The sequence below is a fragment of the Myxocyprinus asiaticus genome, chromosome 41, assembly GCF_019703515.2.
Source record: "Myxocyprinus asiaticus isolate MX2 ecotype Aquarium Trade chromosome 41, UBuf_Myxa_2, whole genome shotgun sequence".
NCBI lineage: Eukaryota > Metazoa > Chordata > Actinopteri > Cypriniformes > Catostomidae > Myxocyprinus > Myxocyprinus asiaticus.
The window spans coordinates 6,805,334-6,820,537 of NC_059384.1; the positions used below are offsets into that span (position 1 = coordinate 6,805,334).

The following is a 15,204-nucleotide window of genomic DNA, read 5'->3' on the forward strand; positions in this document are numbered from 1 at the left end:
AGGAGACCTGGCTGGAGTCACTCAGCACACGCTGGATTCGAACTCGCGACTCCAGGGGTGGTAGTCAGTGTCAATACTCGCTGAGCTATCCAGGCCCCCCCCTGTCATATTAGTTTTAATATCCCTGATACGTAGCATATTTGATTGTGTCTCGATATAGTCAACATTTTCAGTTAGAAATGGCTTTGTGTAGTAAGCGTGAGTCTGATAAAACATTTGTTCTATATAATAATTTGTAGAGTCAGGGAACGTACTTTTAAAAGTGTACTTATGTTATTGATGCTTCTGGATGAGAGTGGCAGAACACTGTGGTGATCTCTTTTGCGCACACATACAGCACGCGGTGGTGATTTCTTTCGCGCACACACATACAGCACGCACGCGGCTGAGAGAGACAGTACTTTGAAAGAGTGCACACTGCCGCTCTCAGCCAGAATAATCACACGTAAAGACATATACGTGTGAAAACTGATGTGCATTATCAAATACACAGAATGTATGATAGTACTAACTGTAGAGAGCACATCATTATGAAGACAAAGCCAAATCCCGAACATTTAGAGGTAATTTTGAAATCCTGGCTGGATGCTTTTTTCAGGTCTGAAAAAGAGGACATTCAGAGTCAAGTCCGAGTAAAAATGCATCCGAGTCCGTGACAAGTCCAAGTCCATTAAAATTGGACTCGTGACTCGAGTCCGAACTCGAGTACCCCAACTCTAGTGGGTGGTTCCCAAGACTTTGTTAGGCGGTTAATAGGATGTTCTTGTTGACTACTTATTGGCCAGGTCAAAATAGCCCACCCCCAAGTCTCTTTGATATTCTGATCCCTAAATATGGCTTGTGGGTTTGCAGTAAGGGGTTTAGCATTAAAGTATGAGCAAAAGTAATACTTACCTTAAAAGTTACCACTACTGAGCGTCAGTAATGAATCATGCTAATGTACTAATGGATTATCCCTTCTGTGTAACATGATGACAGTAAATTTTAAAGGAACAAAAACAAAACAATGCTAGACAAACTTTCGACTGAATGGCTTAAAAAAGACTGACCAGTTGCTCAAACATCTTCACGCTTAGTATGGTATATTTAAATGAAGCGTACTGAAAAGGCAGCTGCATGCAAGCATCAGGCACTTGGGGAAGATTTGCTTATTAAACTGCATTAAACTTGAATTTAAAATATTTTAATCTTCAAGCCTAGATATCTCTTGACTTTGCATACCATTGTTGTTTCACAGCTCAAAGGTTTGTTTTGTAATTTCCCTTAATGGGTTGAGTTCAACTGGTTGATCCAAGGACACCATTAAAGAAGCAGTACGAAACACCAGTCTGAGTCCTGATTTGTATGGATTACCCACAATCTCTTTTTCTCGTGTGACATGTGGGCTGCAACAGCTTAGCGGACATAGGAGATTATAGGATATAGGAGCTGTTTTGGGGGGTTTTAACACATGCCGAAATGCAAAAACGCCAATAAATGATGTGTAGAAACCTTTAATGAAAGCAGTCAAGTAAACGGGTAAAGAAATATAATTCTTATAAGCTCTCTAACAAACAACAAAATAAATGCAATAAGTCCGTAAAAACTAAACAATGGTGTATTTTTACGGCTGGGTAATAGACCCAATAAAAATTAAATACAAATAGCAAATTGCCAGCAACTACAAAAGACATGATACAAGAAAGTCAGCCTAATCTTGAGAAAATTATGAGATTGCGACAAGATTTTTGCAAAATGTTATAAAGTGGTTCCTTACGCAGCAGTTTCGAAGTAAAATGTCCACTTTTTGGAGCTAAAAGCGAGTTAAATTTTCTTGAACAGATGAGGATTGAAGGTTAACATTTTATTGAGTTTTAAATCAACAAAACCTACCTACCTCCCTACCCTAAACCTTAAACCTAAACCTAACCTGTCATAAAAGCACATGTGACATGAAAAACAAAATTGCTGAAGCAACGATGTCATTTTGTGGCGCTTCTATGACACTTTCACCTCGCATGTCGACTCACGCGCTCTTTAGGACTCGTACCCCGATCCTTTGTATTGTAAGTGCAACGCTCTATCAGTTGAGCAACAATGCAATTTGACTGCGCCCAAACAAGCTTAAATGTAGTTAATTATATAATGCAAATGTTCGAATGTATCGCCAACAAGTCATAAACTTTAGTGAAAGTGTTTACATGTCATAAGATAGCATTGTGTGAAAAATGGAGCAAAAAGTAAGTGTTTATGAACTGATAATCTGCATTTTATTCTTAATTTGTGTGAAAGGGAATAAATGTCATTGTTGTTGTAGCGCCTCTAGTGTTCATTTCACCACGAAACTGCCACGATACGTACAACGAGGCAGGTTCAAATTATATTGCAAAAATGTAGGTATAGTAACGTGATTCTGCGAGACCAGATTGAATAAAGTATAAAGATGTAATTGTTAGCACTCCTGTGAAATGTAAAGTTCCCTCTTATGCTGATCTTCAATACAAGAGTATTATTTAAGGTATAATTACACCTGCCTTCTTATACTAAGATATTTTAACACATTAACCCACACAAATCTATTCTCAAGACTAGAAAAATATTGAGCCTTTATATGTCTCACTGTGTATGCTGCATTAACATTATTTTATATGGCAAGTAAAGATTGTTAATGAGCAACGTAGGGAACTGAAATACATAGTAACGAACAGATACCTCATACTGTAAATATGCGTTTGAAAAAGCAAAGATGGCTTTGTTAATCAGTGCACTATAATAGGTCATTATCCTACTTAATTATTTTACAAATATCAAACATTTTTAGCCCTCTACAATACTTGATTATGGTCAATTGCAGCAAATATTTTTGTATAATGACCACTGAACTGTATTATTGACCGTTGTCCCAGGAAACCAATTTCCTACACACTGTAGCTGTCATGTCTCACTCTGTGGTCTCTTTCTTCCCACATAATAAAATAATGTCACATCCAATCAATATTTCATATACTACTGTACAGTTAAATTGCTACTCTACACAAAAAGTAATTGTGCCGTAACTTCCAGAAGAGAATGTTTCTTCATCAACCTGCTCTGTCAGTGTGGCCCATATGCAGTAATAAGCCTTAACTCTTGAAAATCTACAGAAGGGTGCAATATAATCCCACATTCACAGCTTCTGTTATGCAAGCCATTTTCCATCTGTGTCACGTCTGGTGTGTGTGTGTTTTTTCAGTTAGCTCAGATGAGCAGCACACTCAGCCCTCCTTTATGCTACCACAAGCGAAAGAGCTTTGTGGATGAAGGACAGTGTCCCCACACTGACCCCTTACAACCAGACTCTGCGGTCAAACCATGTCTGTCCTCTTTCAACAAGAAAACAGCCCTGGGTTCATCCCTGCACTGCAGCAACCAAGAGGATAGTGTGGGTTAAATCAGGACTATGGCTGGCCTGGTTTTGAACTTAATCAGACACCAAACAGCCATCAGTCAATGGGAAGATATTGTGCATCATGCATCATTTTATTCATTTATATATATGCCATAATGGAATTATATAAAATCAGTTATTAAAGCTAGATTTTTACATTTTCTGATGAAAATGTGAGTGTTGCTCATCCATGCAAAACTCAGTTGCTATGTTTGTAAAGGTGTTCTCAGTGGGTTTTAGTACATTTCAAGGTGGATGGTAGGGTGTTCTGGGTGGTTGCTAGGGCATTTCTTGGTGGCTTCTAGATAGTTGCTTAATGTCCCAAGTCATAAGTGCCCATTCCCAATGGCTAGCCTGATCTCATGAAAATAACGTGACAGTGGCGACATTTTTGCAAAATTATATTACGTGGTTTCTTTGTCTTTTGGGGGGGGGGGGGGGGTATTTTCTCCCCAATTTGGCATGCCCAGTTCCCAATGCACTCTAAGTCCTCATGGTTGCATAGTGACTAGCCTCAATCTGGGTGGCGGAGGACGAATCTCAGTTGCCTCAGCGTCTTATCACGTGGCTTATTGAGCGCATTACCACAGAGACCTAGCGCATGTGGAGGTTTCACGCTATTCTCCGCGGCATCCACGCACAGCTCACCACGCGCCCCACCGAGAGCGAGAACCAAATTATAGTGACCACGAGGAGGTTAACCCAATTTGACTCTACCTACCCTAGCAACAGGGCCAATTGGTTGCTTAGGAAGCCTGACTGGAGTCACTCAGCATGAATTACGTGGCTTCTTATACCTATTGCGGAAGTTCCGAGGTGGTATGTCCACTGTGTGGTGCTAAAAGCGGGTAAAATGTTCTATCATGTTTTAAATCAACAAAACCAACCTAAACCTTAAACCTAACCTATCAAATCTGAGATGAAAAACACAGTTGCTGAATCGTCATTTTGTGGCACTTCCACGACACTATTGGCTCACATGTCGATTTGTGCGTTCTTCGAGACTCGCACCCTGGTCCTTTTAATCGCAAGTGCAACGCTCTATCAGTTGAGTTACCAAACAATTTGATCACAGTTGAACTAGTTCTTAAAAGTAGTTATTTATGCAATGCAAACATTAAACTGCATCGCCTTCCAAGTCATTCACTATAGTAAAATATTTTGATATCATAAGATACATTATATGATATAAGAATTTAAATGAGAAATAAAAATTTTAATGGCAGGGGTAACCAAGCTTTTCTCTCTACTTCTCTTTTAACAAACTAAAAACACAGTAGTTCACCGAATATTTCATCAACTACAAACCACTTTGTTACGCTCTTGTAACTCTGGAAGTTACAAACCTCCAATGCGACTGTAATTTACCAAGTAATATTAGGCTCTAACAGACCAACAGTTTAAAAAAAAAAGAAAAAAAAGAGAGATGTATTGAAAACAATGGAAGTATTGTTCTGAATTAAGAGAAAAGCTCTTTTGTTCCAGGAGCCGACAGTTACAGAAATAGACTTGTGTTTGCAAACCCTGAGAGAAAAAGCAACCTGGCAGGTTGGCATGCATTTGTTTTCTCAGTTAGAAGAGTGTTGAAAGTGAATTAGGGCTGTGATTGCACCTGAAGCAAGCACAGGTACATCAAATGTTCTAATAATTAGTCTCTGGTGGATTGCACCAAAGGTACAGGTATTGGATATGCTATAATAAGAAGCTAATCATTATCCTGTACCTACAGTACCTGGAAATAAATAACATAAATTCACATAACAATGTCAACTGTGCAAATGGCACGATGCCTATTCAAAAAAACTGTACAGGTATCACAATATTAAATACAGTAATTAAATAATTCATTGACTGAGTCAGAATAACAATCCTGGTTCAGCTGTGAAACAAATTACTGAGTCGTTTTTATTGGAAACGTTGTGTAATACTCAAAGGTCAGTCTGTGTGTTTTTTTGTGTATGTGTTTTTGAGACCTTCAAAAGCTAGCAAGCAACGAACACACTGAACTTACATTTGGTAAAATATTTACTAGTTTGTCTTGATCTCTCATTAGAAAACACTGAAACAATACTGAAGTATTAAGAAGCGACTAAGGAAACAAATAAGACTACGTCCACATTAATCCGGATACATTTGAACAGCATTTTCGTTTTCAAAACGCTCTCCATTTGCACTGCTGTTTTCAAACGTTTTCCAAAAGTCGCTCGTGCACACTGAAACGTCTAAAAATTCCCTTACTCTGCATGTGGGAAAAAAACTAACTTTAGAAGCGTGGCCCTGTGTCATTTCCATGTACGGTCTGAAACGCAATTGTCCTCGTGTTCCACCGCCGGACAGCAATTCCGAGTAAACATCTGGTCGCCTTTGAAGGAATGCAATGTGAAGGTTTTACAAAGTAACATTTATCTTGAATAACGCTATCAAAGCGGACAGCAGTCACAACAACGGTGCTACAACATGGGCTGCCATCTTGATTGTGGATCACATGACTGCGTCACATACGTCATCGTTTTCAGATATCTCCGTTTCCCTCACTACAACACAAAGACTGAGTTTTCAAATGTATCCACTTGGGAGAGATTTTTGTAAAAGCTCAGTTTTCACAGGACAAAACCGCCATTTCAGTGTGGACAGAAGGCCAAAACGTAGCGAAATGAATGCGTTTTCAAACGAAAATGTATTACTGTGGACGTGGCCTCATGTTAAAAAAAAAGTTGTACCATTCAGAATAGGGGGTTTTAGGCAGCATGATCTCGTGAAATGTATGTGACTGTGGCAACATTTTTGCAAAATGATATTATGTGGTTCCTAACATGAACTGCGTCAGTTCTGAGGTGAAATGTCCACTGTGTGGCGCTGAAAGCGAGTCAAATTTTCTCCCGAACAGATGAGATTTTTAAGGTTAATGCTCTATCAAGTTTTAAATCAACAAAACCTTCCTCCCTAAACCTTAAACCTAAACGATAGTGTCATAAAAAAGCAATTGTGAGATGAAAAACACATTTTCTGAAGCAACCATATCATTTTAGAGTGCTTCTATTATACTTTCAGCTCACTTGTGGACTTGCATGCTCTTCAGGACTCGTACCCTAGTCCGTTGCATTGCCAGTGCAAATTGAGCTCCCGCGCAATTTGATCGTGCTTGAACAAGCTTGTAAATTTAAATGTATCACTGTTCATGCACTATAGTAAAAGTGTACTAAGGTCATCAGAACAGGATAAAAAGTGTTTATGAACTGATAATCTGCCATTTTACTCATGATTTGTGTGAAAATTATAAAATGTCATTGTCGTTGTAGCAGCTGTAATGCTTATTTCACAGGAAAACTGAAACAATACGTACAAGCCACATAAAAGTCTTTCGCAAAAACGTAGGTATAGTAATGTAATTCTATGAGACCAGGTTGGTTTTAGGCTATTCTCTTCATACAAACCAAATGAAAACAGTAAAAATTAGACACTGAGTAGATTATCACGTTTGATGGTAGGATTATCCCAAAGCTTTTGTTCCAATCTGTCATCAAGTTTTATGTTCTGCTAGTACAAGCTTCCTGCTTGTGTGCACATAATCACAGTTAACAAGATTTGAGTGTTGTTTACTCAAATTTCTCCTGTCCAAACAAGACCATCGGTCTGTATTGTTAAAACTCAAAGAGAGAGGACATCAACCAATGCTCAACTCTGTGAGAATATGGAGTCCTTACATATAAATAAACAAAAAGTGCATATTTATTATTGCAATCTGGTGTATTTCTCGATTATATACTGGGTGCTGCCTCCTGGCCCAACTGTAAATCAATACAAGGACAATAAATAAATAAATAAAGATAATAAAAAACAGATACATTATAAATTGAATTATCAATCATTTATTTGATTTGATTATTGCACGTATGTACTGTATTTATATACACATGACCATAGTTGATTTATGGATTTTATAGATTTCTCAATTGGTTTATCAATTATTTATAAGCATAAATGGGCATAGAACTGTCTGAAAGATCTGTGTGTGACTGTCTAACGTTGTGTAACCCATGATACTTTCTTAGAAATTCAGGAAAACACATTCTAGGAAAAAGAGATCCTTCAAATTAAAAAATATTTGAAATTTATGAGAAAAAAAAAGAAAAAAAAAAAGGTAAGACAAGAGTTTACATTGTACAAAGAGGTGTTGAGAAATGCATTGCAGCCAACCAAGAATGTGTTGTGGCAAGAAATGTGAGGCCACTGCAACAGTCATTAAAGGCATTTGGGTTTGGCTTATTACTGAAATGTTCTGGCAATACAGACCTTTGTTTCAAAAGCCCTAAAAAGAGACTAATTGTTACACACTGTATTACCTAACCGGACCAGTGAAAAAGAGGAAACAAGCTTTCATTTATAAACTGCCAGTTTCTCGAGTGTTAGCGAAAATCCTTTTGGATGGAAAGTTCAACGTTGGCCCCTCCAGGCATAAAATTCCCAGTTTACTGAGTTTTGTAGGAAGCAACAAGAGGCTAATCTGCCCAGAAATTCCAGTGGGAAAAGTAAAGTCAACTATTATTTCCTGAAATACAATTTTATCAGCATCACTTATCTAACACAATACTTCCATTTTGTAACTTTATTTCTGTTTTATTGGGGTCGTAGATTAATAAAGATACAGTAAATGTGTTTGTAACATTACATTTTCCACTTCCCTGGAAAAAAAAGAAATACCCAAAAGTATCATAAAAGTAGTCAATGTGATTTGTGTGTCATATTCCAAATCTTCTGAAGGCATATAATAGTTTTAAATGCTTAACAACATGAGTTTTAGCATGAACATGTGAAACACTGTAAATGAGCTTCTCTCATGCGCTCACAAAAGTGCAACAGATGTCAAGATTTTCACAGAAAAATGACTTCAGTTTTATTGATAGTTTCTCACAAACACCGTAAGGCTTCAGAAGACTTAGAATATGATGCACGAGTGTTTGGGTCCTTTTAAACCTTAAAGTGAGGCACTATCCACTGCTATTGAAAGAGGTGGACTGCGTCTGCAATATTCATCAAAACATCTTTTGTGTTCCGCATAAGAAAGGATACTTACTAATTATATTTGATTCGTTTTTCATAATTTTGGTCACATTTTAGCTTTTATAAAATGAACAAATCAATGTATTTAATCAATAAATATGATATTATATATTTTGTTACGTTTATAGTTTATTCCATAATTTGTACTATTAACAGGTATTTACATTGCTTTGTTGAACACGTGCTTAAAACCGGTCCTATCTCTTTATGGAAACACGGCATTTCTGTAAACAGCGTCTTTAAATTAGCGCATGTAAACGGGAGAGACTCGAAAGACTTTATCTCACCTGTGCTAGGCCTGATTAGAATTAAATGTTTATTTATTTTTATTTCTGTAAATAACAGAAAGTGTATTAAAAGAGACATTATTCATTGACAAATCGGTTGCATGGATCTCGTCTTTGGACACACAGAACAACTTTTAATCTCAACACGTAGTGAAAGTGAAATCGAAACATTTACCAGCCGGTTGCCAAATATACACATTTCAGTCGCATACAGCGAAATTTGGTTGCAAATGCAAGTGATTTCCTCTCATTGTAGTGGAGGGTTGCGTACAGAGTAAAAGATCGATCTTGGGATTTAAGAATTGATATCGAGATCGTTCAAATGAAAATCGCGATGCATATAAAGTATGACAGAAATTTAATTTTTGGGTGAATTATTCCTTTATGACTCATTAGTTAACTAATTGTACAGGCAAACCACAGACTATTAGATTTTTAAATTATGTCGTTTTGTACAATTGTACAGAGCGTTTATCTGAGTTACCGTAGACTTTGTCAGTTCGAACCAGTCTGGCCATTCTCTGTTGACCTCTCTCATCAACAAGGCATTTCCGTCCACAGAACTGCCCCTCACTGGATGTTTTTTGCTTTTGGCATCATTCTGAGTAAATTCTAGAGACTGTTGTGTGTGAAAATCCCAGGAGATCAGCAGTTACAGAAACATTTAAACCAGCCCATCTGGCACCTCAGAATGCTATTCTGAGATGCGGGTTGGCGCTGTTTTGGTGGCACGAGGGGGACCTACACAATATTAGGCAGGTGGTTTTAATGTTGTGGCTGATCGGTGTAACTCTCAATGCTAATTTCTAGAGTTATAATTATGTTGTGTGTTTCAGCTGTTTTAAGTCTGAATAGCTCTGTGTAATTGACTGAGAATGCTGATGAGACGCATTTAAATCGCTTTCTTCAATACCATTAGTGGGAAATGGAAATAGTGGACTGTAACTTTAATTAACACAAACCCGAGGAGGCTGCTTGTTCAGCTGATAGCTCCAGAGGGATCTGAGCTCATAGTGTGTGTTGGCGACAGTATCTTGTGCACCTGTCACAGACTGATCTTGACCCCACAACATTCATGTCCAAATCCACTCTCATTTATACGCAAGATTGTGAAACATAGGCTTTCACAAGGAATTTAACATTGCTCCCAAAAACAAACAACATGGTCTGTAACTACCAATATACCTTTAAATAACCATGCAGGCTTCAGAAAAATATCAAGGATCAACCAAACTTGAGTCAAATTTAAGAGGAAAAATTTTTATTTAAAAGGCAAAAAGGCCTAAAGTTTACCATATGTACTGTAAATATAATTAAATATGATTTTTATTTATTATAAATAATAATAAGGTATAATAGTAATAGTAAAAGTTCATGAGACCTATCAAACATTTGAGTTTTACCTTATCTGTGCGCTAGATTTGAATATATATAAATATTTGGCTAATTTAGACAGCATTCTGTTTTGCAATATGGAAATGCATGAGTTATTCTTCAAACACTGCCTAAACATTAGTTTTCCTCTTTCTTTCTTTCTTTCTTTTTTTTTTTTTTTTTTTTTTGACACATACAGACAAATGTAACTGATGCCAAAATAAATTATGGATGAAATAGTGCAATCAACTGTTTGAAACAAATCCCAAATGAGTTAAAAAGTTCTACATATATTTGTTTTTTCAACTCTTTGTACAGTAATTCTTCTGAAGCTCTATCATACATGTTGCATCTTTAATGCCATAAAAGAACAATCAATATTAACATAGTCAGACATCATCATGCTAAGTATACGGCCTTGACTGAGATTACTGTTCCGAGTGACCTAATGGGAAAGCATCACTCAAGCAGACAGGGATACTGTGCAATCATAACATCTAAGTGCTACGCTCTTCTTGCATCAAACCAGTAGAACTTGGTGCAAACTGTCTACGGTGTAATTGTGCAGGAATTTGATCCTCTAATAATTATGGATGTCAACCAAATACTATTTAGATCACTGATCTAAATGCTTAAAAGCAGCTTCACGAAGTCTGACACAGTGGCTAGGGTGTCTGTGGGTGCTCGAGTAGGGTTATAGAAGGGTAGAATAGGGTAGAGTAGGGTAAAGTAAGGTCATTCAGCCTTTTGTAAGGAACTGTAAGTGTAATTGCATTAATAACTTAAATATTCATGGTTGGTTGATAAATCAAGTTGCATGTCATGCCTTGGTTTCTCTTGTCACTACAAAACAAAACTCAAAATAGAAGAAAAAAAAAATTATAATAATAATAATCTAAAGAATGCAGAACTCTTTCCAAGAGAGCCCACATGCTTTCCCTGTGTTTTAGAAAAAGGAAATTGTTTTCCTACTTTATTCATGATTTCTTTACTCGCATCTGTGATTCAGAGTCAAAGAAAAATAAACAGGCTTTAAAATAAGTAAGTACTAAAATAAAAAATGATGAATCTATAAACTTAATGTCAGGAGAAACCCAGACACGTGTTTCCGCAAGGCAAAGATTTATGAGTAGCATTAATCATACTTTTTGAGAAAACAGTAACACAATACTATGCCAAAGGGAGGCTTGGTTTTAAGAAGTTGGCTGTTCATGGTCATACTTTACACAGCCATTTGCCAACAAATGGAAAAATACCATTAGGGGAGGGTCTGACTAATGCACTAGTCAATATAAATGAGAAAGTGTGAGATTGTGATAACATTCAGTAAGTTCTTATCTTGTTAGGTCCACTCAACTTTAATGTCTAAAGAGCACGAAAAAACAAAAACTTGTTTTTACGTTGACTTCTTATCCTGAGATAATAATGCTCAAATAGAAGCATGCCCAATAGACAGCATTTTTGGGCATCATAGCAAGCTGTATACATAGTGTGGTGTCTACTGTACCTCAAAAGCATTTTTTAGGCATTATATACAGTGAGCTGCCGCCAAAATAAGCTGCCTACCTAGACAGCATTTTTGGACATGAAAGTGAGCTACCTACTAGGTATCATAGTAAGCAGCATACCAAGACACATCACAGTAAATTCCTAGTAAGTTGTCTGATGTACAGCATTTTTGGCCTACATAGTAAGTTGTCTACAATGTGAGCTGCCTAATAGACAGCATTTTTGGGCATCATAGCAAGTTGTCCACATAATAAGCTGTCTAATGGAGAGCATTTTTGGGCATCATGGCAAGCTGACTACATAGTGAGCTGTCTACAGTACAGAATTTTTGAGCATCATAGCAAGCTGTCCACATAGTGGGCAATCTACAGCATTTTCGGACGTCATTGCAAGCTATATGCATGGTGAGCTGTCTACTGTATAGTGTGTTATATGTATATAATGTGTTATATATATTTTAGTCTGTCATATAATGACAAAATAATGCTGCCTACCTAGACAGCATTTTTGGACATTAAAGTGAGCTACTAGGTATCATAGTAAGCAGCATACCAAGACAGACTTTCATCATAGTGAAATCATAGTAAGCTGCCTACACAGAGAGCTGCCTACATGAGCATAACAGTGAGCTTCCTACCTAGACAGCATTTTTTTTTTTTTTATTCAAGTGGGCTATCTACTTAGGTATCGTAGGAAGCAGCATACAAAGACAGAATTTCATCAAAGTGACATCATAGTTAGCTGACCACACAGTTAGCTGCCTACATAGTGAGCTACCTACCTGGACATCACAGTGAGCTCCCTACTAAGAGCTCCCTTTTTGTAGGTAATAGTGAGCTGCCTACATCATAAGTTGCCTACCTAGACATTTTTGAACACTATAAAGGGGTAGCTACATAGACAGCAATTCTGGACATCATAGTGAGCATTTTTGGACAGCATGGTGAACTGCCAACATAATGAGCTGCCTACTCGGGCATTACAGTGAACTGCCTACAAAGACAAAATTTGTGGGCAGCAGAGTATCTGCCTACACAATGAGCTGCCTACCTGAGCATCACAGTGAGCTGCCAAACTAGACAACATTTTTTTATTTTTTTTATTTTTTTTTACATCAAAGTGTGCTACCTACTTAAGTATCATAGTAAGCAGCATACCAAGACAGAATTTCATCATAATGAAATCAGTAAGCTGCCTACACAGTAATCTACCTACACAGTGAGCTCCCTACTAAGACAGTTTTTTTTAAGCTGCCTACCTAGACATAGCATTTTGGGAACTAATAGTGTGCTGGCTACCTAGACAGAAATTCTGGACATCATAGGGAGCATGTCTGGACAGCAAATGGATAACTATCTACATAATGAGCTGCCTACTCAGGAATTACAGTGAACTGCCTGCAAAGACAAATATTTTGGGCAGCATAGTAAGCTGCCTACACAATGAGCTGCCTACCTAGACAGCATTTTTTTTTACATCAAAGTGCGCTACCTTCTTAGGTATCATAGTGAGCAGCATACCAAGACAGAATTTCATCATAGTGAAATCAGTAAGCTGCCTACACAGTAATCTACCTACACAGTGAGCTCCCTACTAAGACAGATTTTAAACTGCCTACCTAGACATAGCATTTTGGGCACTAATAGTGCACTGGCTACCTAGACAGCGATTCTGGACATCATAGGGAACATGTCTGGACAGCAAATGGTGAACTGCCTACATAATGAGCTGCCTACTCGGGCATTATAGTGAACTGCCTACAAAGACAAACATTTTGGACATCATAGTAAGCTGCCTACACAATGAGCTGCCTACCTGAGCATCACAGTGAGCTGCCTACCTAGACAGCATTTATTTATTTATTTTTTATTTATTTTATTTTTTACATCAAAGGCGCTACCTACTTAGGTATTATAGTAAGCAGCATACCAAGACAGAATTTCATCATAGTGAAACCAGTAAGCTGCCTACACAGTAATCTACCTACACAGTGAGCTCCCTACTAAGACAGATTTTATTAAGCTGCCTACATAATGAGCTGCCTACCTAGACATAGCATTTTGGGCACTAATAGTGCACTGGCTACCTAGACAGCAATTCTGGACATCATAGGGAGCATGTCTGGACAGCAAATGGTGAACTGCCTACATAATGAGCTGCCTAATCGGGCATTATAGTGAACTGCTTACAAAGACAACATTTTTGGACATCACAGTGAGCTCTCTATATAATGAGAAGTCTAGACAGCATTTTTGGGGCATCATAGGCGCATTCCAAAAATGCTGTCTGATTCTGAGCTGTCTAGGTAGGCAGTTCATTAGGAAGTAATGATGCACGCATCCTCGCGGACTGTCATGTGTTTCATGTACCTGTTCCTTTCTCTTCTGCCATCGACCGCACGGACTCTCCTCCACAATCTCACTCTCATCCTCGCTCTCCTCCTCCTTCTCCTCCGAGCCAGAGTTCCTCTCCGGGACTGACATAGTCATTATATTTCACAAAAACGACAATTCACCCCGTTCACATAAACACTGCGCAGCCGTTGTGAAGAAAGTACGTCAAAACATTGTCGAAATGACGCGCTGCTCTGTGGATGTCCACACAGAATGACTCAATGTTCAACACGCCGCTGTTCAGGGACATCTATCTTCTGCATTGTATCTAAAAAAAAAAAAAAAAGTTATATTGCATTCAGATAAATAGTAGTAGAAGTAGTAGTAGTAGTAGTAATAATAATAATAATTATTATTATTATAATTATATATATATATATATATATATATATATATATATATATATATATATATATATATATATATATATATATATAATTTGTTATATATTTGTTTTTTACCTGGGTGGCTGATTAATATTAAAGTTCAATGAAATCCATTACAAGATATTCTCTATATTAGAAAGGAAAAGATCATTTGCAGACATACGTGAAGCGTAAAAGAGTTGTTAAAAATGTTGTAAGGCGACACACACAGAGAGCGCAACCGTTGGCTTACAGATGACCGTAATGACTGTAGAGTGAGAACATCCACGAGTACATTATGTTGGCTTTTACACCGTCTACACTGTAGTAGGCTCATTAGATATTTTCCAAAACCCCTAAACAAAGCTAAAATTTACTCACCCTTATGCCATCCCAGATGTGTACGACTTTCTTCTGCCGAACACAAACAAAGATTTCTAAAAGAATATCTTTTTGCTCTGTGGGTCCATACAATGCAAGTGAATGGTGACCAGAAACTCAAAGGTCCAAAAAGCATATAAAGGCAGCATAAAAGTAATCCAAACGACTCCAGTGGTTAAATCCATATCTCCAGAAGCGATATCATAGGCGTGGGTGAGAAACAGATCAAGATTTAAGTCCTTTTTTACGATAGATCTCCACTTTCACTTTCACATTTTTCTTCTTTTGTTTTTGGCAATTCACATTCTTTGTGCATATCGCCACCTATTGGGCAAGGAGGAGAATTTATAGTAAAAAAGGACTTAAATAATACATAAGTGTCCTAATCTTGTGTTCGTAAACTTTCTAGAGAGTATTAGCAGACAGCA

The 15,204-nt window shown here is 37.5% G+C and overlaps 1 protein-coding gene across 2 annotated transcripts in view; it reads right to left on the reverse strand.

Annotated features, from left to right (window-relative positions):
• nrbp2b (nuclear receptor binding protein 2b) overlaps positions 1–14,652 on the reverse strand; it is a 31,365-nt gene extending 16,713 nt beyond the window's left edge. Inside the window, exons 1-2 of one of the 2 annotated variants that reach the window (XM_051683021.1) lie at positions 14,492–14,652; positions 14,007–14,298 (exon numbers count right to left, since the gene is read on the reverse strand). In XM_051683021.1, coding sequence (XP_051538981.1) covers positions 14,007–14,126 — 120 coding nt within the window. In that variant the 5' untranslated portion in view covers positions 14,127–14,298; positions 14,492–14,652. The remainder of the gene's footprint in view (positions 1–14,006; positions 14,299–14,491) is intronic. The other variant, XM_051683022.1, reaches the window with a different exon arrangement.
• Positions 14,653–15,204: the final 552 nt, after the last annotated feature.